Raw genomic sequence first — 22,767 nt, 5'->3', positions numbered from 1 at the left:
TTAAGTTCCGTCCTAGGGGCTCAATACCGGAAAAAACTGATCAGTTTTATCCTAATGGATTCTGAATGGAGAGCAATCCTTTCAGTATGCATCAGGATGTCTTAAGTTCAGTCACTGTATAGTTTTTGGACGGTGAAAATACTGCAGCATGCTGTATTTTTTTTCTCCGGCCAAAAATCCTGAACACTTGCCGGCATTAATTCCCATTTAAATGTATTAGTAAAATTGCTGCATTGACGGATCCATTCTTCCAGTCCGCGCATGCGCAGACCTTGAAAACTGTGAAAATATATATATATACCGGATCCGTTTCCCCAGATTACACCAGAGAGACGGATCTGGTATTTCAATGCGTCTAGCAGGGAGAAGATCTTGGAACATCGAGGCCCGTACAGTTCAGCATTAAAAGGAGCTGTGTGCGAGCCCCTACATGTCTTTGATGAAACCAGATACCTACCACAATATTATTATTTTTTTATAAATAAATTGTAAAAATAGTTTTTTAAAAATTATAATAAATAAAAAAAATAAAAATTTTTTTTTGAAAGTGCTATAAAAAGAAACTTGGCACAACATTCGGTGAACCATAGACTCGAGACTGATAATGACTGATAATGAAAATAACATGAGGAAAGGACTATAATACTGTGTACCTAGAGCACCGGAGAGGAGGAGACCATACCTGAATGGTTAAACACAATCTTCTCTCCTCTCCAGGTTCAGGCAGGTGATACATTCCCAAACACACTGTGCAAGTATTTGCACCGTGTGTAAACAGGCAAAGTGTGTGTTCACTACCACAACTTGTGCCGGAAGGAGGGAAGATGAAGAAAATCCACTGCTTATCAGAAACGTTCTACTGATAAGAAAGCACGGGAATAAATCTATGATAAGGATTACAGAGGAGTTTTATTTATTGTTTGCTAAACAAGTACAACATTCTCTGCTTAATATTTTCAGAACATATTTTTTGAGTGGATTCGAGAGTTTTTTTAATTTTTTTTGTTACAAACCTCAAAACGCCCTATATCCCTCCACAGACATTTACCATATTTTTCGCTTCATAAGACATTCTCCCTCCCCCCCCCCCCCCAAAAAAAAAAAAAAAAGGGGGTGGAAAATGGCAGTGCATCTTTTAAAGTGAATACTAGTAACATATTGACAGTTCATTGTGAGGCTCAAAAAAATAAAAAATAAATAAAGACATCTGTCCATCCAGTTCAGCCTATTATCTTACAAGTTGACCAAGAGGAAGGCAAAAAAAAAAAAAAAAAAAAAAAAAAAAACTGAGGTAGAAGCCAATTTTCCTCATTTAAGGGGAAAAAATAAATAAAAAATGAGATTACAATTACTAGTAATCGGATTTCTTTGAGCCTATGACAGCACCCATGGAGAGACGCCTCCTACTCCTCAGGACAGGAAACAGGAGGCAGAAACCGCTTTAAAAGAGGGACCTCCCTCTCCACCTCCAGTCCTTTTCCGAGAACTAAGACATATAAAGATATACGCATTTTTTTTTTGGGGGGGGGGGGGGGAGGGAATTAGCCGGGTGCTGTCATAGGCTCAAAGAAAACAGATTACTGATGAGTGTAATCTAATCTAGGGTGGGACAACGGCCTGAAGTACTTTATGGTGAAATATCAGGCCTTCATTAGAAGGCAGCTGAAGTTTATAATGTTTGAAAAAAGTATGCGGGGAACTCCATGTGGCAGCCCTGCAAATCTGCTCTATAGAAGCGGAAGCCCTCTCTGCCCAAGTAGTAGAGACTAATCTAGTAGTGTGAGCCCCAAACCCTGAAGGTGGAACAGCTTCCTTTGGAAGAGTATGCTAAGTAAATAGTCTGTCTGATCTATCTAGCGATAGTCTGGGAAGATGCAGCAGAGCCCCTCTTACTACCATGAAAGCAAAGCAACAGACGGGAGGAAGACCTCCATGGCTGCGTGACCTGCAGATATTGAATTAAACATCTCTTCACAATCTCTTCAACAATGAAACTCAGATTCCTTCTCATTTTTAAGAGAAGCACAGAAGGAGGGAAGAACTCTCTCTTGGGTATGGGAAGACACTTTTGGCAAAAAGAAAGGATCAGGAGATATAACCACCCAATCCTCCAAGATCCTTAAGTAAGGCTGGTCAATGGAAAGAGCAGCCATCTCACTAACCCTTCTACCAAAGGTAATAGCTAGGAGAAAGGCCAGCTTTAGGGAGATCATCTTAGTGGAAATGCTGGTTATCGGCTCAAAAGGATCTGACATCAGGGCTGAAAGAACTAAGTTTAGATCCCAAGGAGGGATCCCATTTTTAATTTTATTTTTTGCAAACTGGGCATAATTTTGAAACTGCAGTGATGATTTTTTTTTACCCAGGGGTGACCCGCTAATTTAAATTCAAATAGGGCGCTTAAGGCTGAGATCTGCACCTTTAAAGTGCTAGGTCTACGTTTTTTCCTCCAACCTTCCTGTAGGAAATTTAAGACAAGAGGAATATCTGGAGCCTGCAGAACACCCACTGGTTTATCGGCAAATCTGCAGAAAGCCCTCCAAATCCTCAAATAAATGTCAGAAGTGACCTTTTTACGACTAGCCAACAGAGTAGTGATCACCTCATCAGAGAGAGCCCTTCTTTTTAAAATTTTCCTCTCAAAATCCAGGCAGTCAGATGAAGACTCTCCACTTCTGGGTTAACGATTGGTCCCTGAGCTAGAAGACCCTGGAAAACTGGAAGAACTCAGGGGGTGGCGATTAACATTCTGCGGAGCTCTGAAAACCACACTCTCTCTGGTGAAAAGGGGGCTATCACTATAACTGTAGCACAATCTTCCCTGATCTTTTCGAGTACTCTTGGCAACAGCTTCAGAGGGGGGTAATGCATAAAGAAGAACCCTTCTCCAGGACTGAGCCAACGCATCTAAAGTCTTCGGTTGATCCCTTGGTGACAAAAAAACAGAACCCCTCCACCTATCTGTTTGACCTGGTGGCAGAGGTCTATTTCCGGGACGCCCCATAAGGCAGAGATTTTGTTGAAAACCCTCTGATCTAGGGACCACTCGCTCTAACATAGGTGACGGCTGAGGAAATCTGCTTCTATGTTGTCTACTCCTTTTAGATGCACTGCAGAAAGAAATAAGAGAAAATCCTCGGTTAGCCTGAAAATCTGGTGGATTAGGGTCATCAGATTTTGAGCTCTGGTACCACCCTGCTTGTTGATATGGGCAACTGCTGTCATATTGTCGGAGTAGATCCTGTCATTTCTGCCCCTGATTAAAGGAAGACTCTTAGTCAATGCTAATCTGACAGCATTCAGTTCTCTGAAATTTTTAGACTGGGTATGGGAACCGAAGTCCCAGGATCCCTGCAGTAGCAGAGACTCTACATGGGCTCCCCAACCAAAGGAGCTGGCATCTGTGGTCACAAAGAGAACTGCATCTCTGAGCCAGGGAACACCCTTTTGTAGATTGTGAAGATTTACCCACCACTCCAGAGAAAGCAACGTCTGGGATGATAGCTGAAACTCTCGATCCAGAGAGAGAGTGTATGCCTGTCCCAAACCTCTAGAATATGAAGCTGAAGGGGCCTTGAGTGGTACTGGGTCCATTCCACTCCCAGAATCGCGGCAGTCATCAGCCCCAGCACTGACATGGCTTCTCTTAGGGAAACTACCTGCCGAGAAATAAAGGTTCTGAATCCTTGATGAGATCAGCAGAGCTTTGTGTAAGGGCAAAAGACACCTCTGGGACTTTGAATCTAAGATCACCCCCCAAAAAGTGCACTTTTGACTCGGTTGCAAACTGGACTTTTCTAAGTTTATCTACCATCCTAGTTTGTCCAGAACCTCTCTCAACCAGGAAATCTGTACTTCCAAGATGTGATCTGACTGGGCGAGGAGCAGAAAATTGTCTAGATAGGGAATTATCACTAAGTCCTTCTCTCTCACATGAGCAATCATCATCTCTGCAATGATCTTCGTAAAATCCCTTGGGGCCCGAGACAGTCCAAAGGGAAGGGCCTGAAATTGGGCATGCATAATTTTACTCTAAGAGAACTGCTACTCAAAAACTTTTGGTGGTGGGGGATGGATAGGAACATTATAATAAGCATCCCCGAGATCCACTGTGGCCATGTAACAATCCGGGAACAGTTAGTTCACTGCTGACCTGATGGATTCCATCCCAAAAAATTTGTACACCAAAAAAAAAAAAAAAGGTTCAAACATTTTAAGTTTATTATGGTACAAAAAAAAACAAAAAAACATTAGGCTTTTTTTTACAAGAAAAAGAGTTGAGTCAAATCCTCTTGCCTCTTCTTGTATTGGAACCTCCACCAATACTTTTTTTTGCTAATAGGGAATAAACCTCTGAAATAATGGCTGCCTGCCTTGTGGTGTCTGCTTGATAGTCTGTCACAAATCTTTCTTCTGGAAGCCTGTGAAAATTTAATTTTAAGCCCTCTTTTATAATAGCATTTATCCATGGGTTGTTGGAGATTTTTTGCCACTGACTTGAAAAGTGAGACAGACGACCATCCACTGAAGGCCTGGCGTCATTAGGGCTGCTTTTTTGAGGCCTCTGCCCCGGAAAAAAAAAGAAAACCCTTTGACTTTTTTGCCGCTCCTGTATAGTGTCTAGATCTTTCTCTTCCCCTGAAAACTTCCCTGTTAAAATTGGGGCGGAAAGATTTTTTAGGTGGCTGACTGATGGAAGGAAAACCCTTTTTTTTTTTATCAGAGGCCTTCTCAAGAAGATCGTCGAGGACCGGGCCAAATATGAATTCCCCTTGACACGCAATGCCACAAAGCTTAGCCTTAGAGCTAGCATCTCCGCTCCAGCTTTTCAACCAGATAGCTCTACGGGCAGAATTGGATAAAGCAGAAGCCCTGGCCGATAATCTTAGGGAGTTGGCCGAAGCATCCGCCATAAAATCTAGGGCATTATAAAAAGTAGGAAAAGAGGATAACAACTGCTCCCTAGGGGTACCCACTTTAATGTGATCCTCCAACTACTTAATCCATGCCTTAAAGGATTTAGCTACCAAAGTAGAGGCAACAGACGGTTTAAAGGCCGCCGCCAAGGCTTCCCAAATTTTCTATAAATAGATGTCTGCCCTTCTATCCATTAGGTCCTTTAGAGAACCCATAACCTCAAATGGAAGAACAGGAGACTTACGTCGCACGGTTAAACCCTCCTTCACAATTCCAACTGTTTCCGACTCCCTCATGTCCCCTTAGGACAGGAATCAGAACTGGAGGTGGAGAGGGTGGTCCCTCTTTTAAAGCGGTTTCTGGCTCCTGTTTCCTGTCCTGAGGAGTAGGAGGCGGTCTCTCCAATCAAAATAACTCCTTGGATTAACAACCCATCTCTAGTAACGATAGCCTGTAATATTATTACACTCCAGAAATACATCCAGGCCCCTCTTGAACTTTTAGTGAACTCACCATCACCACCTCCTCAGGCAGAGAGTTCCATAGTCTCACTGCTCTTACCGTAAAGAATCCTCTTCTATGTTTGTGTACAAACCTTCTTTCCTCCAGACGCAAAGGATGTCCTCTCGTCACAGTCCTGGGGATAAATACTGACCCCTGATATATTTATACATGGTTATTAGATCTCCCCTCACTCGTCTTTTTTCTAAAGTAAATAACCCTAATTTTGATAATCTTTCTGGGTCCTGTAGTCCACCCATTACAGTTATTACTTTAGTTGCCCTCCTCTGAACCCTCTCCAGCTCTGCTATGTCTGCCTTGTTCACAGGAGCCCAGAACTGTATACAGTACTCCATGTGTGGTCTGACTAGCGATTCGTAAAATGGCAGGACTATATTTTCATCAAGAGGATCTAATGGGGGAGGCTGACCCAAGCATCTGATAGTGGTGGTGGGGAAGGGTGGGTGGTCTGGCCTGATTTGGGGGGCGGGTAGCCCCAAAAAAATAAATAAAAATACGCTAGTTGAAGCATAATAAGGCGTGGATGCGGCTGGTAATGCACATGAATAAAGCAACCAATTTGCATGCTCCGTGAACTCAGCGCAGAATAATGAATGCGCTACAGATTTTTAAAACCATAGTACATTCGTCATTTCCACAGATTTCACATAGGAAAGCCATGGGTTAGCACTACTCAACCACAATGGAGCTAAAATGCATGCAGAGCATCTGCTAGCACATCGGTGGTAGAAATCCAACTTTCAACCTTGGAATTCTGCCAGGGATATTTTGAAAAATCCACAGCAGACTTATCAGGTTTGATGCCAAGATGTCCCTGAACTCACGGGGATTAAAATGCAAAGTACTCGCACGCTGCTGGCCAACCTGACATATTTTCCCGACTGATAGGTGTCATCCGGAATCCCCATGCAGGACAGTGTCAGAGCGATGCAGAAGACACCATCTCGACAAACCCCATTTGGTTGGCATAAACAGTCATGGCCAAAAGTTTTGAGAATGACACAAATATTAGTTTTCACAAAGTTTGCTGCTAAACTGCTTTTAGATCTTTGTTTCAGTTGTTTCTGTGATGTAGTGAAATATAATTACACGCACTTCATACGTTTCAAAGGCTTTTAATCGACAATTACATGACATTTATGCAAAGAGTCAGTATTTGCAGTGTTAGCCCTTCTTTTTCAGGACCTCTGCAATTCGACTGGGCATGCTCTCAATCAACTTCTGGGCCAGTTCCTGACTGATAGCAACCCATTCTTTCATAATCACTTCTTGGAGTTTGTCAGAATTAGTGGGTTTTTGTTTGTCCACCTGCCTCTTGAGGATTGACCACAAGTTCTCAATGGGATTAAGATCTGGGGAGTTTCCAGGCCATGGACCCAAAATGTCAACGTTTTGGTCCCCGAGCCACTTAGTTATCACTTTTGCCTTATGGCACGGTGCTCCATCGTGCTGGAAAATGCATTGTTCTTCACCAAACTGTTGTTGGATTGTTGGAAGAAGTTGCTGTTGGAGGGTGTTTTGGTACCATTCTTTATTCATGGCTGTGTTTTTGGGCAAAATTGTGAGAGTTAGCCCACTCCCTTGGATGAGAAGCAACCCCACACATGAATGGTCTCAGGATGCTTTACTGTTGGCATGACACAGGACTGATGGTAGCGCTCACCTTTTCTTCTCCGGACAAGCCTTTTTCCTGATGCCCGAAACTATCGAAAAGAGGCTTCATCGGAGAATATGACTTTGCCCCAGTCCTCAGCGGTCCATTCACCATATTTTCTGGAGAAGATCAATCTGTCCCTGATGTTTTTTTGGAGAGAAGTGGCTTCTTTGCTGCCCTTCTTGACACCAGGCCATCTTCCAAAAGTCTTCGCCTCACTGTGCGTGCAGATGCGCTCACACCTGCCTGCTGCCATTCCTGAGCAACTCTGCACTGGTGGCTCTCCGATCCCGCAGCTGAATCCACTTTAGGAGACGATCCTGGCGCTTGCTAGACTTTCTTGGACGCCCTGAAGCCTTCTTAACAAGAATTTAACCTCTTTCCTTGAAGTTCTTGATGATCCTATAAATTGTTGATTGAGGTGCAATCTTAGTAGCCACAATATCCTTGCTTGTGAAGCCATTTTTATGCAACGCAATGATGTCTGCACGAGTTTCTTTGCAGGTCACCATGGTTAACAATGGAAGAACAATGATTTCAAGCATCACCCTCCTTTTAACAGGTCAAGTCTGCCATTTTAACCCAATTAGCCTGACAATGATCTCCAGCCTTGTGCTCGTCAACATTCTCACCTGAGTTAACAAGACGATTACTGAAATGATCTCAGCAGGTCCTTTAATGACAGCAATTAAATGCAGTGGAAAGGTTTTTTTGGGATTAAGTTAATTTTCATGGCAAAGAAGGACTATGCAATTCATCTGATCACTCTTCATAACATTCTGGAGTAAATGCAAATTGCTATTATAAAAACTTTTCCAAATTCCAATATTTATGTAATTCTCAAAACTTTTGGCCACGACTATATAGCCTCATGACTAACAGGGCCATATCTCTGAAACGGGGCCAGGGTTAGGAGTGAGGGGGAAAAAAAAAAAAGGCTGACTACTTAGATATTTTGTAGTTTGCAGATCTGCGATTTGCAGACTGCAGAATACATACAGTTGTGTCAATGAGGCATTAGAATCAGAAACTACTACCTAAAGGGGTTGTGCAAAACTGGGAGGCTGCCCGGACCTGTAAAGGGACAGTTACTCACCCACTTCCCAGCGCTGGTTGTCCAGCTCCTCCCTCTCCCAGCTCGCAATGCTCCGCTGGGCTCCCTCGTTGTAAACATCCAGTTGGACATGGCTGCAGCTAAGCGCTGGCGGTGATCGGATCTTCTTGCATCATGTGACTATTTGTCATGGCGTAAAGGGGGGGGGGGGGACTGGAGCGCAGCGATTGGCTGTGGAAATGTCAAACTGCATGTTTACAGCAAGGGAGCATCGCAGGCCTGGAGGAGGAGCGGGGAGCCAGCGTCAGGCAGGCAGCTAAAAATATACGACCTCACTTTAATAAAGAGCACAAGCTCAGCGTTGTACAGTATTAAAAATTCATGTTACATTTTATTCCAATATGCCGTATTTAAGGGTGGGATTTCATGGAGTGGAATAAAACACAAAGCAGATAATAGACAAAGTGAAAAAAACCAAAAAACTGAAAATTACAGTAAAGTTTAACATACCGCAACTTTACCCGGCTCTACCGTACATCTTAAGTCAATCATTCACATTGCGCTACCGTGTAATAAATTAACTGTTAGAGCAGCACGACATATGCACAAATCAAGCACTGCTGAAACGCAATACAGACAATAATGTCCTATTAAAGATTAACAACCGGTAGTGAGAATTCAATTACCTTTAAAGACTACAAATAAGGCTACTTTCACACTAGCGTTCGGGCGGATCCGTTCTGAACGGATCCGCTCATAATAATGCAGACGGAGGCTCCGTTCAGAACGGATCCGTCTGCATTATATTAGCAAAAAAAAAGCTAAGTGTGAAAATAGCCTGGGACGGATCCGTCCAGACTTTCAATGTAAAGTCAATGGGGGACGGATCCGCTTGAAGATTGAGCCACATTGTGGCATCTTCAAACGGATCCGTCCCCATTGACTTACATTGAAAGTCTGGACGGATCCGCACGGATCCGCACGCCTCCGAACGGCCAGGCGGACACCCGAACGCTGCAAGCAGCGTTCAGCTGTCCGCCTGTCCGTGCGGAGGCGAGCGGAGCGGAGGCTGAACGCCGCCAGACTGATGCAGTCTGAGCGGATCCGCCTCCATTCAGACTGCATCAGGGCTGGACGGCTGCGTTCGGGTCCGCTCGTGAGCTCCTTCAAACGGAGCTCACGAACGGAAACCCGAACGCTAGTGTGAAAGTAGCCTAAAACAATTCACTTTCAACTTCACTGCGATAATAGTTAAATTAAAAAAAGAAGAAAAGAAAAATAAATCCCGACAAGCTCAGAGGTTCTCCAATGCTACCTACACACGGGTGCGGGGGAGACCTGCAGAAATTCGGCACTTATTTCTGTCCGTTTCCAAGCCAAATCTACATGAGTTACTTGCAGAATTGCTTGCAGATTTGATGCAATCTGCAGATTTAAGGGTTAATTCTGCACCAATAAAATGGCACAAACAATTGAGATGCTGAGAATTTCAAAATCAACACAGCAGGCCGATTTCCACGTGGATGATGCAAAGCGTAAACCAGATTTGTCTAATCTCATCCACTTTGTTGGTACTGTGTTACGCTGCGGTTTTTCCGCTAGAGAATCCGTGCAGAAAAACCTGCACATAATCCGCAAAGTTTGTAGGTATTTACCCAAAACTAGACTCAGATCAGCATGAATTATAGAAATACAAAATCTTTTATTCGACATACACTTGTATAAAACATAGAAATCCGTATACAAAGTTTGTAGGTAGCCTAATGGTAGCGGTCTGTAATCATTTACAACCACAAGTCTCAGTATGCCTCGAGAGCCAGCAGCTTTCAGAGCATGTTGGGAGTTTTAGTATCACTACAGCTGAAGAGTCACAGGTTGCAGATGACTGACTTAAAGTACAGTGCACCTACTGCATTCTGTAGGATTCCAGCTGCTGTGAAACTACAACTCCCAGTATGCTCATCTGCTGAACTGTTATTTGGACTCCTACCAAAATGAGAGGAGAATGCTGGGAGCTGTAGTTGCACAACAACTGAACTGCTGAAGGATGTGGACTCCCTCTGTAGAAAATAACTGCAATCGCAGAGTTCCACTAATAAATATAAATATATATATTACATATACACACACATAACAGAGGTGCCAATCCAAAAGAAATCTGACTTTCTCCATTCTATTTTACTCGCTTATATATCGCTGACATATTCTGAAGCACTTTACAGACATTATCATTTCTCGCTGTCCCCAATGGAACCTAAATTCCCTATTAGGATGACTTTGGAGCGTGGGAAGAAATCAGAGCACCGGAGGAAACCCTGGGGAGAACATACAAACTCTGATTTGAACCCAGGACCCCAGAGCAGCAAGGCACCGTGCTAACCAGGGCTGTGGAGTCGGAGTCGAGGAGTCGGAGTCAATTTTGGGTACCTGGAGTCGGAGTCGGCAAAAAATGAACCGACTCCGACTCCTACTAAATTTAAATTGGAATAAAAAAATAAAAAAAAAGCAAGTTTAAATGTCCGAATTCATAAACAGTTATAATTAATGACTTCTCTACTGTAAGAATAAAGGCCAATGCATGCAGTGCCTCACGTAACCGCAAAACAAACACGTTCAGTGATGTGAAGAAGCATGCTTTTCATATGCTTCACTATATGGCACGCAATGCACAATTAGGAGTGGCAATACATATACTTTCCATTGTGTTGTGTTCTGATGTTACAGGGAACGCAACGCCCATGGTTTACCTAGCCTCTCACTGATAAGGGATTAAGTAAATATGTGTTTTGCAGGACTAGAGACACTTGTATAAGTGAAGGGAATGGAGGGTCAATAGTTCAAGACTGAAGCTGTAAACCATGGATGTCAAACTCATGGCCCTCCAGATGTTGCAAAACTACAACTCCCATCATTCCCTGATAGCTGTAGTATGCCCAGGCATGATGGGAGTTGTAGTTTTGCAACAGCTGGAGGGCCACGAGTTTGACATCCCTGCTGTAAACCATTGGAAAAACTGCTGTCATTCAGCTAAGGCTATAAAACGTGTAAACTCAGAATGTTATCTTAAACTTTAAACATGACTATGGGATTCTTCTAGGGAAATCATGTTTTAAAATAAATGTCCCTTCTTGGATCCTCCCACTGCCCTATCTTCAGCAGAAGATCAGCACACAAAGGAGAAGGCAGCAGCTTCTGCCCAACTACCTCTCTGTGCTAGAAGAGCTTAGAAGAACTTCTTTCTTTCCTTCAAGGAATGTATAAAATACATTCGCATATTAAATACAGAGGAGTCGGAGAGTCGGAGTCGGAAGTACAAAAAACTGAGGAGTCGGAGCATTTATCTACCGACTCCACAGCCCTGGTGCTAACCACTGAGCCACCAGGCTGCCACTAGGTACCACCACAGACACACACATATCAAATCCAAGAAGCTTGGTATCCAACACGTTGATGAGTTTGCAACTGCTGCTTACTTTTTTGGGCTGATGTTAAAAATGAGCAATGCCTTTGCCTGATTTTTACGTTTTGAATTTGCAGGCGATTAGGATGCACAAGGCAAATCGACTCTTGTAAATTGAAGGGAATTAAAACAGACGCACCCATGGGCTGGTGACATGCCGTCTCCCCAGCTCCTTCTGTCCCGATATATAAATATGACGGATGCGGAAACATTGTATCGTATGGTTTACATTATCACTAAATATCAACATAAACTTCTATAAACAGGAAACAAAACTATTACTAATAGACACCCCCATAGCTTCGTCCATTATCAGAGAACTTTTTTCATTGCTAAAAAATAATAATAAAAAAATTAAAAAATAAACTCTTTGCAGGGAGCTGAACTCGACCTTGCTCAACACATACACCGCATAGAGCTTCCTTTAACACAAGTCCAGGGGGCAAGCGTTCTGTACAAAATTAATGGCACTCAGTAAAATTAAAATGATCTCATCACCTCCAAATTCACAAATTAAAAAAAATCAACTTGACGGAGTCAGAAGACACAGCGTGCACGGCGCGATTCATCGCTGTACCTTTTTTTCTTTTCCTTAAATGTTTCCCCTGCACATCAAAGTGGTTTTAAAGCCCAAACATCTTCTTTACTGCTCAGCTAAGAGCCCATTAGATTGCTAATTTCTTGTGGAAACAAAGCAATTACCAAAACGTGAATGGTTACATACCTGCAGTTTGGAGGAGGATCGAGGGTTATTTCGGCTAACTCCTTCTGAATTCTGTAAGTGAAATGAGAAGCGTTTCAGACACTCTGCAGAATGAATCCGGGAATTACACTGCCCTCTACCATCATGTTGTTAAATGCAACATTGGCTTTGCCTTCAGTAACGCTAACATGGCTGCTTCCTCTTTGTTCTCAGAGGCATAACCCAAATCCTAACTCAGCGGCTCCATTCCAGGGGCATCCAAGCAGAAATGCAGGATGCAGACCCTGGAGGGGGCGAGGAGATGTCACCGCGTCCTTGGAAAAGTGAAAATGTTTTCGGGCCAAACACTTTTTACTGGGGAGAATTCCTTTTCTAGCTAATATGCAAATGAGGTTGAAAGGGAAGGGGGGGGGGGGGGCTCCAGCATTTTGACGATGACTTTAAACCAGTGCTCTGACCGAGCCTCGATTAACACTAACACGACAAACAATTATTGTACACTGCACATGGGGAACAAGCAAAACTTCCAGCACCGAGGGTTCTGCAGCATTCTGCTAATATGGACACTTACAGATCCAAGGAGAAGCTCCACAACTATTTAAAGTGATTCTAACATTCCTGATAAAAAAAAACAAAAAAAAAAAACACAAGCTTACTAGGTCAAACTAGCAATAATAATGCATCGCTCCAAATTTTTATTTCATGTTGGGTAAGGCTACTTTCACGCTAGTTTTTTTTGCGGATCCGTCATGGATCTGCAAAAACGCTCCCGTTACAATAATACAACCTCATGCATCCGTCATGAACGGATCCGGTTGAATTAGGTCTTCTATAGCCATGACGGATCTGTCATGAACACCACTGAAAGTCAATGGGGGACAGATCCGTTTTCTATTGTGTCAGAGAAAACGGATCCGTCCCCACTGACTTATACTGTGTGCCAGGACGGATCGGTCTTGCTCCGCACCGCATCGCGGACAGAAAAACGCTGCTTGCAGAGTTATTCTGTCCGTGATCGGAGCGCAACCAAATGGAACGAAATGCATTTTGGTGAATTCCGTTCAGTTTTGTCACCATTGACAATGAACGGGGACAAAACGGAAGCGTTTTCTTCCCCTATCGAGTTCCTATGACGGATCTCAATAGCAGAAATGAAAACGCTAATGTGAAAGTAGCCTAACTAATGGGATGCTATAACTTTCTAAACATAAAAAAAATAAAGTTTCCAACAGCTGAGCAACATGGTCGAGGCAGTTTTCCTATAGACTAACATCTATATGTACAGTTTATACATACAGACCTGATAGTGTATGGACAGGGGTTTATGTCGCTATCAGGGCAATATATAACACAGGGAACTACAAGTACCTGATGTATAAAAAGTACAAAGTTATAAAGCCCATTTAATGCAAACTAAAAACAAACATTTCCCAGAATCTTCCTCACCCCGGAGGACATGGGGAGTTGTTTGGCAGGGTTCTCACACTGAACAGGTTTTTTTCCCTCCAGACTAATGGCTCATGCGTACGACTGCAGGTATTTTGTGATCTGCAAAGAATACAGATAACATCCTTTTTGGGGGGGATCCATTGTAACAATGACTATCTTTGTCCGCAAAACGGACAAGAATAGGACATGTTCTATCTCTTTGCAAAACAGACTTGTGGACGTAGGGAAGCAGTCATTTGTTTTTTTGCAGACCCATTGAAGTGAATGGTGCCGCATATAGGCCACACAACAAAATTACCGGGAAATAAAAATAAAAAAATGGAAAAATGACACAGGAAAAAAAACAAAAAAAAAAAAACATAAAAGCTTGTTCACACAGCCGTAGTTTCTGTCCACATCCAATTCGCATTTTATGCGGATCGGATGTGGACCCATTTATTTACAAGGGGCCACAAAAGGAGGATAGCACACTGTGTGCTGTCCGCATCCACACGTCCATTCCGCAGGCCCACAAAAAACTAATAGGATAGGACATTTCTACAGAAGTTAAAAAATAAATTAACTCTGCCGGGACCAGCGATTTGCAGACCGCAAAACATTTATGGAGGGGTGCACAAGCCCTAAAAACATTGGGGGAAATTTATTGAGACCGGTGCACTGGAAAAGTGGAGTGATTTCCTATAACCACCTATCAGGTTATAGCTTTTATTTTATATAAAAGCCTCTGAAAAATGAAAGCAAGAAGCCAATGGGCAACTCATTTAGTTTTCCATTGCACTAGTATTAATATACTGTATACCCCTATAATGCCTTTGTAGGGTTAAAAATGAATCCTACATTGCTGCAGGAGGCAATATGGACAATCAGAATACATTAGTAAGTGCCTTGTATTAACTTTCTCTACATGATAAATGCCATTTGCGGAAGTGAGACATCCCCTTTAACCTCCAGTCAAAGCAAGTAGCATAGTCAACCACAAAACTTTTTATATTCAGAGCTCAGGACACGCCCCTCGTTCACACGTACAATTATGCGTTCACAACACGAATGTGTCGACCCTAATGAATCTCAAAAACATCAAGATGTACGAGCTTCACTGAAGCCAGGCCTCCTAACCTCAAATGACATCTTCCTGACCGAGCTCGAAGACTGTGGAGAACGCATCTCAAGCCTTTTACACGTCTCAAATGGGAAAGAAATTGGAGCAAATCACGGCCTTTTGCCAACGTAATTTCACAAGGAACGGCACGTTGTAAAGTTCTACGGACATATTATCCGGCGTGACAGGTAACAAGTCATATTGAAATCAAATGTCCTTCCTTAGATATTAAAAGGGGGTTTCCAGATTAGGCTGTCTTTCAAAAAAAAAAACAATGCCACGCGGGTCCGTGGGTTGTGTCTGGTAATGAAGATACTTTGTGTGGACAGGTGTGGTGTCGTTTTAGGAAGAAAGCAGCCATTTTTAATGACTAAAAACCTTGTCCATGTCCACACATGGCGATATCCTTACATTTTATAACCCTATGGAATGGAAATAATGAATTGAATGATCATTTTTGAAACGTTAATCGTTTCATGTTCGTTCGAACATAAAGCAACTTGCAGTATTAAAAAAGTGGTAGCCCTACAATTACAAAGAAATGATGACAGTTCTGAGATGCACATGTAGCATAAAACATGTCAATCGGGTAGGTTTTGCTGCCATAATGTTGCATTCCGCCCCCCTAACCAACCAGAATTACTATTAGGGCTGGAAAGTAAAATAATCTTATAAACAGCAGATCACACAGGACCCAGAAGAAGACTCTAGCCCTGCATAAGGTAATGAGGAAAAAGTCCCCATGTTTCCCAGGGGCCCTCTGCCTCCCAGCCCGTCAATTAGGCAACTGACAGTGTGCAAACACGAGCTTCCCCCCAGCAAAGTATCGCTTACTTATCGCAATCAATAACCTTAGGCCGGTCAATACGAAAAAGGAAGGCTCTCTAAATCTGACATGGATTAGCTTCTAAACAGACTTTCTGTGGGTGGAGAATTCTGGGGAGGGGGCATTAAAAAAAATACACCCAAAAGGTTATGGATCATGAGACAGATTAGAAATTGAAAGCCGCCACCAACCCTCCAATGTATAATAGGGTAAAGCCATAGGAACCTGTTTTCCAGCAATAAATTGAGAAGCAGCTACTGAATCATGACTGACCTCATGTATGATCCAACCACAATTATTGTGTGGGAGGAAAGTGAAAGGGGGTTGGCCGAGATTACAAAAATAGTGTCTTTTTTTAAGCCCAGCAGCAGCGCCCCTCCTGACTGTGGGTATTGCTGCTTATTTCCATTTATTGAATGGGGCTGAGCTGCAATATCACGGATGCCCAATGGACGAGAGTACCGCTGTTTCTGGAGGGAAAAAAATATATATATATATTTTTTTTTTTATAACCCTAAACAACCCCTTTAATCACCCATCTAAACCCAGAAGGCCCCGGCTGTCCTGAGGTCACACATAACGGGCTGAATATCTCAATAAGACTGTCCTCGTCTCCCATACCAACCAATCACAGCTCAGCTTTCATTTCTTCAGGACAGTTTAAGAAAAGGAAGCTGTGCTCTGATTGGTCCATATGGGCAACATCCGTTTAAAAAAAAAAAATAAATGCCTATTCCTGTCCGCAAAAATAAGAATAAGACATGCTCTGTCTTTGTCGCGGGATATACGGATGCAGACAGCACATGGAGCATTGTCCGTTTTTTGGGGGCAGACCCATAGAAATTAACGGGTCCGCATCTGATCTGCATTTTTTGTCGTGTGAATTGGGCCTAACTGTAAGACAGAATTGAGGTCCAATGTGTGATCGGGTCAGGGCTCCTCTGGGCTTAGAGAAACTCAGCTCAATATACGTTGCTCATTTTGAACAAAATCCAATTTTGGGGAACAAAAGTAGAGAAAGCTGGGGCATACGGACATCACGGGGGGAGGGGGGTCTTCCCCTTCATAATGAGCTGCTCTCTGGGGGCGCCTCCTAGGGCACTGAAGCAGTCCTTGGACTACATGGATGGTCATTGCTGGAGAAACACCTGGATGGCATCCCCTGGCAAAACCAACTGGTTGCTGGGAGCGCCAGCCAAGACTGAGTGCCCGCAATATGAAAGGGGTCCTCTCTGACATGACAAACCCTTCAACGTGATGTCCTTTTCTGTCAAATTATTCAATTCAGACATCACTTGGTTAAATCTGTTCCTGGGAAAACTAGGCGACAACCAAAACATCCACCATTACATTGCTCTTGAGGGTTGTCATCCAGCTTTTCTTTGGCCTCTATCACTTACCCTGCAGAGAGACTAAGCCGTTTAGGAAACTTGGCCACAACCCCTTTAATACAAATCTGCTGTGCCCCAGTGACACAAGAAACAGAGAAATTCCGGTATTGGTCAGGAGCATAAACATAAAACTGCATCTGCCCCGTCCTCGAGAGCCGCCCCCCATTTCCCCGTTGGGACGGGGCCCTCATTTTGCAGGCTCACCTTTTAGCACTAGTAGATAGCTTTGCAGTGGTTTTACTGGATATTTTGGTATTCTTCTTCTGTTGGACTGCTGACGGTTTCCTTTCCTCCTGCTCCTCGGGTTCAGGGGCCGTTGGATCCCTTTGATCAGCATCTGAACTTCCACTGCTGGTACTAGGACTCTCATCATCTGACCTTTGCCGATCACTGGACATCTTGGCAGATTTATTTATTCCTTAGCGATAGCCTTTAGGACATAAAAGCGGGATTCGTTTCAGACAACAGATAAAGGCAATGAAACAGAGGCGCGTTCACACGCAGCAGATTTTGTTGCTGAAAATTTCGGAAAATCCGTTCCATTCACCTTGCAGAAATCCACGTGCAAATGAACTTAACTGATTTTCAGTTGCAACAATTTTCTGCAAGCAAATCCGGCGTGTGTGAAGGCAATCTTAATCCGAAAAGCAAACAAAAAGGAAACTCTGCGTGTAACTTTTGTACTTTTCTCAAGATTGTGCTCGTCAAACCCCCCCCCCCCCCCCGTCCCCCTCCCGGTGACACGGCTCTCAAAGAGCACTCTGGGCCAGTGACCAGAAACCTCCAGCTGTACAGTAACTACAACTCCCAGGATCCTCCTTTCACTTCCATGGGAGCTGCAAGAACAGCTGAACAAACTGTCACGCTGGGAGTTGTAGTTTCACAGCAGGTCGTTGACCCCCCCCCCTGAGCACACGTATCGAGGGTGGTGTGCCAAGTTTACCCATAGCGGAAGGGGCTGTACGGTCACCTATAGAGCGCATCAAAATGAAGACCCTGTGACAAAGAATTGGCGCGGGCTACAAAGCTTGAGACGCCGTATGGCGTATACTGAGGGATATGGTGAACGGCCCGATGACGGAGCCAACCGTTTTTAAAGGTTCTGAATCAAACAAGACCTCAGATGCTGGAAAACAAAAAATTATAAAAAAAAAAAAAAGCAAAAAAAAAAAAAAAAAAACACACACACACAACACTACCAAAACACAGTCACGTGTGCTGGAGAAAAATAAGCACTGGCTATGTAAATATATGGGGGCACTCCGGACCACGATGAAGAAGTTTTGACAAGTGGCCGGCGCTTGGTAAATATTTACACTCCGGGGGTGCGCTCTGCCCCTTGTCTGCCATCATTGGAATGTATTACGGTTTAACCCCTTCATGGCACAGCACCCTGGAGAGGGGGGGGGGGGGGAATCAGGGTGATAGACATACTTGGCACAGGCTTATTAACCAAAAATCAAGCATCTGGTGGGGGCTGAGCCACAAGGCTGCCCTACACATCGACATTGTGACCACCAGGGATTCCCTTGTGTAAGGAGGACGGTGGGGGAGCCCACTGGAGGAGGGGGGTGCTATGAGGACAGGCTTGGGGAAACCATTATTACTGGCGGGGGGGTTCAGCAGGTATAGCCGGTGTGTTATGATAGGAGGCACTCCACGGTGTATGTACCAAGTGATGCGTGAAGTCAGTTCCCCCCTCTAAACACCCCCCTCCCCTCTTTCTCCGGGGCTGAAAACAAGAACAAAGCTCGGGCTCTGCCCCGGATCCATCCCCCGCTTCTCGTTTACCTCAGCAGCTCTGCCCTTCACTGCTGCTCTCACGCCCGCTGGATGCCGTGCTGGGAAGGGGGGATCCTGGAGACACCGAGCCCGGGGGGGGAAAACGAGCAGGCTCCGGCCGGCTGCCGAACATTGAGAGTCGGAAGAAAGAAGAAGGAGGAGGAGGGGGAGGAGGGAATGGGGAGCTGGCTGTAGTAGGCCTCTGAGGCCTGCTGGTGGCGCTGGCGAGCCCGGGGTGGGCGGGGAAACGAGGGGAGGCGGGTAGAGGCTGAGACTGCAATGAAGAGAGCGCGGGGTTTCCGGAGGCATAAGCCACGCCCACACTCGTTTCCCTCAGTCTCCGCCCCCTCCTGCTTTCTCCCGGTGACTAAAAGCTCTGCCCCGCCGCAGAACGGTGAAGTCAGCGAGTGGCGGGCGGCGCGTGCACGGGGCGTCCTGTGTGAACGGGGCGCGCGGCTCTCAGCACCTGCAGGCGGATTGTGTGCGGTACCATGACGGTTTATAGCCGTCTCCACCGACCGCAGCAGGACCGTCCATAAACCGCATCTCCCCCGTTCCTAGCTTATCTCCCAGTTTACACCTCAAGGTGCCGCAGACACAAAGCCCGATTCTGCGCCCAGCGTTTTTTTTAGCACCCCAAAAAACTGCTGAAAATGCTTACAGATCATCTCCATTGATTTCAATGGGGAAAACGCCAGTTAATTTACAGGGCGCACTTTTGTGGTTAAAGGAAAAACGCGGTGAGAAAATGTCTGTTCTAGACGTGGACTCCGCACAACGCGGTCCCATCAAACGCATTAGAATAAAAACTTCTGATTAAAAAAAATAATGCTGAAATATAATCTGTCAGTTTTTTTTCAGCACAGAAAAACTCAGATTTTTTTCTTCCGTTTTTGCTGATTCCGTTTGCGGTCAATGGTTCCGCAAAAAAAACCTCTAAATTCCGTTCCGCTGAAAGATAGAACTTGTCCTATTATTGCCCGCAAATCACGTTCCATGGCTCCATTCAAGTCAATGGTTCCGCAAAAAAAACGGAATGCATCCGTATGTCTAACGTATCGGTTCCGTTTTTACAGAACATCTATTGAAAATTTTATGCCCAGCCCAATTTTTTTTATGTACTTACAGCTTAAACATTATTGTATGCTTCCATTTGCGATTCGCAAAAAACGGATACGGAAGCGGAAACACTACTGAAACAAAAAACAGATCCGTGAAAAACGGACCACAAAATACAGAAAAAGCCACACCGTCGTGTGCAAGAGGCCCAAGGGGCTGTTTACACAACGTCTCTTCCAGTGGAATTTTGGGACGGACAGTGTCGTTTCTGCCTCCCATTTTTTTTCGGAGCTGCGGTTTAAAGCTGCAACCGCAGCAAGATCTTCAGTACTGCCTCCCATTGAAAAAAATTTAAGGCAGAAAGAAATACAGCCATCGGCCGAATTTTGCAAAGTTCCGCCGTGTGAATGGCTGCTGAGGTTACCTTTGGCGTTTTAGTCCCATTAAAAAACACCAGAATAAGCCCAAGCGATTTTTCTTTGCATCTTTGGTTTTTGTTGTCCTTTGTGAAAAAAAATTCTGGCGTTTTTTTGCACATTGTGTCTGACTGCTATATTTTTATAGAAGGTGGTGAGAAAACGCTTGGGGGGGGGGGGGGGGGGGCAAAAGCTCCAGCGTGCTCTGTTTTTGAAAAGAAGGCAGAAAAACCAAAAATACCCCCCAGAGAACAAAAATGGTAAAACTACGACTCCCAGCATGCAGACTTAGGCTACTTTCACATTAGCGTTCGGGGCTCCGCTTGTGAGTTCCGTTTAAAGGCTCTCACAAGCGGCCCCGAACGCATCCGTCCAGCCCTAAGGCTGGGTTCACACCTGAGCGTTTCTCAAACGCGCGTTTTTATGCGCGTTTTTTGTAATAGTAAACGCGCGTTTTGTGTGATTGACTGCAGTGTCCTATGGCCACAAACGCGCGTCAAAACGCCCCAAAGAAGCTCAAGTACTTGATTATGCGTCGGGCGTTTTACAGCGCGATCGTACGCGCTGTAAAACGCCCAGGTGAGAACCATTCCCATAGGGAAGCATTGGTTTTCATGTGTTGAGCGTTTTACAGCGCGTTTGAACGCGCTGTAAAACGCTCAGGTGTGAACCCAGCCTAATGCATTCTTAGTGGATGCGGATCCGCTCAGAATGCATCAGTTTGGCACCGTTTGGCTCAGCAGGCGGACACCTGAACGCTGCTTGCAGCGTTCGGGTGTCCGCCTGGCCGTGCGGATCCGTCCAGACTTACAATGTAAGTCAATGGGGGCGGATCCGTTTGAATATGACACAATATGGCTCAATTTTCAAACGGATCCGTCCCCCATTGACTTTCAATGTAAAGTCTGGACGGATCCGTCTGCAGCTACTTTCACACTTAGAATTTTTTTTACAATATAATGCAGACGGATCCGTTCTGAACGCAAATGTGAAAGTAGCCTTACTTGGCTGTTCACAGAACTCCCATAGAAGTCAATTGAGCATGCTGGGAGTTGTAGTTTCACGACAGCCGGAGTGATGGAAGTTGCTGACCCCTGCCATAGACCTTCAGCTAACATCTGGAGCTGGCGTTTTTACCAAACAAACTTTTTTTAAAAAATTTGAATGTGCAAGAAGGCAGCACTAAAAACCTGTGTGAGAGCAGCCTCATATGGCGCCATTACAGGTAGTTTGCGCACAATTTTTTATTTTTTACTTAAAAAACACCTGACTTTCTGGAGTTTTCCGCAGTATGAGGGGTCCCTATTGCGATCACTCGTCCTCATACCGCTGCATTGTTTCTGGGCATCAGATCGCTGTTTAGACGGCACCTTCTGCTTCCCAGAACTGATAATTGGTGGCGCTTGTACGAACGACAGGATCACCTGATGAACGAGCGTTTCGTGGCACTGCTAGACGGGCAAATTGTCAGGAAGGAGCGATAATCTGCCCGATGTAAGATCCACCTCTGTCCTCTTTCACTGGCAGATGGCATAGGTTTGAGGCTGCTTTCACGTCTGCGCTTTGTATTGCGGTATTGAGTTCCGGCAGAGGATCTCACAACCTGAGCAAAACGCCTCCACTCGATTTAATACATTAAGATACATCCGTTCCATTCAGATGCGGTTCTATGAAATCGAAACAAGAAACCGGATCCACCACTAAAAACAATTTTCAGATCCCAAAAAAATAAAACGGATCTGGCACCATTGACTTGCATTGTTTTTAGTGCCAGATGCAGTTTGTTCCGTTTCACAGTCTAGACACAAAACCGATTTTGTGTCCGGTCACAAACCGGGATGGAATGGATCCTGTTTTCTCCCTATTGACAATGAATGGGAACAAAACGGAAGCGTTTTGCTCCGGTTTTGAAATCCTCTACCAGATGTAAAAGTAGCCTTAGCGGTATCTATGTCTGAGGTCTATTACCTTCCCAGACGTTAGATTATCTGCAGCTCTCATCAAATGCAGCTGATCTGCCAGTGATAAATATCTCATGTCTATGGCCGTACACTTGAAGCAACGATTGACCACATTGCAGCGTGCCAAAAAAACCACCGGATTCCGTGGTCCTTGAGCACAATGGCAGATGATCGCGCCATCAACATGCAGTTACGGCTCACATTTTCTGCCGCCAGCCATCGTGAACAATCAGTCAGCCGCCCATACCAGCCAACTTTCATCTCCTGCATAGTCAGCTTTGTGATGCCCTTTAGATCTTTATTTTAGTTGCTTGTTCTTATTGTATGATCCTAGCGTCTACGCCGTAGGTTAATTCTCACTCGGATTCAGCATAAGGCTCCATTCAGACGTCCGTATCAATGGTCCGGATCCATTCCGCAATTATGCGGAACGGTTGCCGACCCATTCATTTTCAATGAGGACGGAAAAGATGC

At 44.5% G+C, this 22,767-nt stretch overlaps 1 protein-coding gene across 1 annotated transcript in view; it reads right to left on the bottom strand.

The window, feature by feature from the left end:
* UBE2E3 (ubiquitin conjugating enzyme E2 E3) overlaps positions 1 to 19,050 on the bottom strand; it is a 72,165-nt gene extending 53,115 nt beyond the window's left edge. The window contains exons 1-3 of the mRNA XM_044303197.1: positions 18,867 to 19,050; positions 17,280 to 17,505; positions 12,332 to 12,382 (exon numbers count right to left, since the gene is read on the bottom strand). Coding sequence (XP_044159132.1) covers positions 12,332 to 12,382; positions 17,280 to 17,473 — 245 coding nt within the window. The 5' untranslated portion in view covers positions 17,474 to 17,505; positions 18,867 to 19,050. The remainder of the gene's footprint in view (positions 1 to 12,331; positions 12,383 to 17,279; positions 17,506 to 18,866) is intronic.
* Positions 19,051 to 22,767: the final 3,717 nt, after the last annotated feature.

This window comes from Bufo gargarizans, chromosome 8 (assembly GCF_014858855.1).
Source record: "Bufo gargarizans isolate SCDJY-AF-19 chromosome 8, ASM1485885v1, whole genome shotgun sequence".
Lineage (NCBI taxonomy): Eukaryota > Metazoa > Chordata > Amphibia > Anura > Bufonidae > Bufo > Bufo gargarizans.
This window is presented reverse-complemented; position numbering and strand designations above follow the sequence as displayed.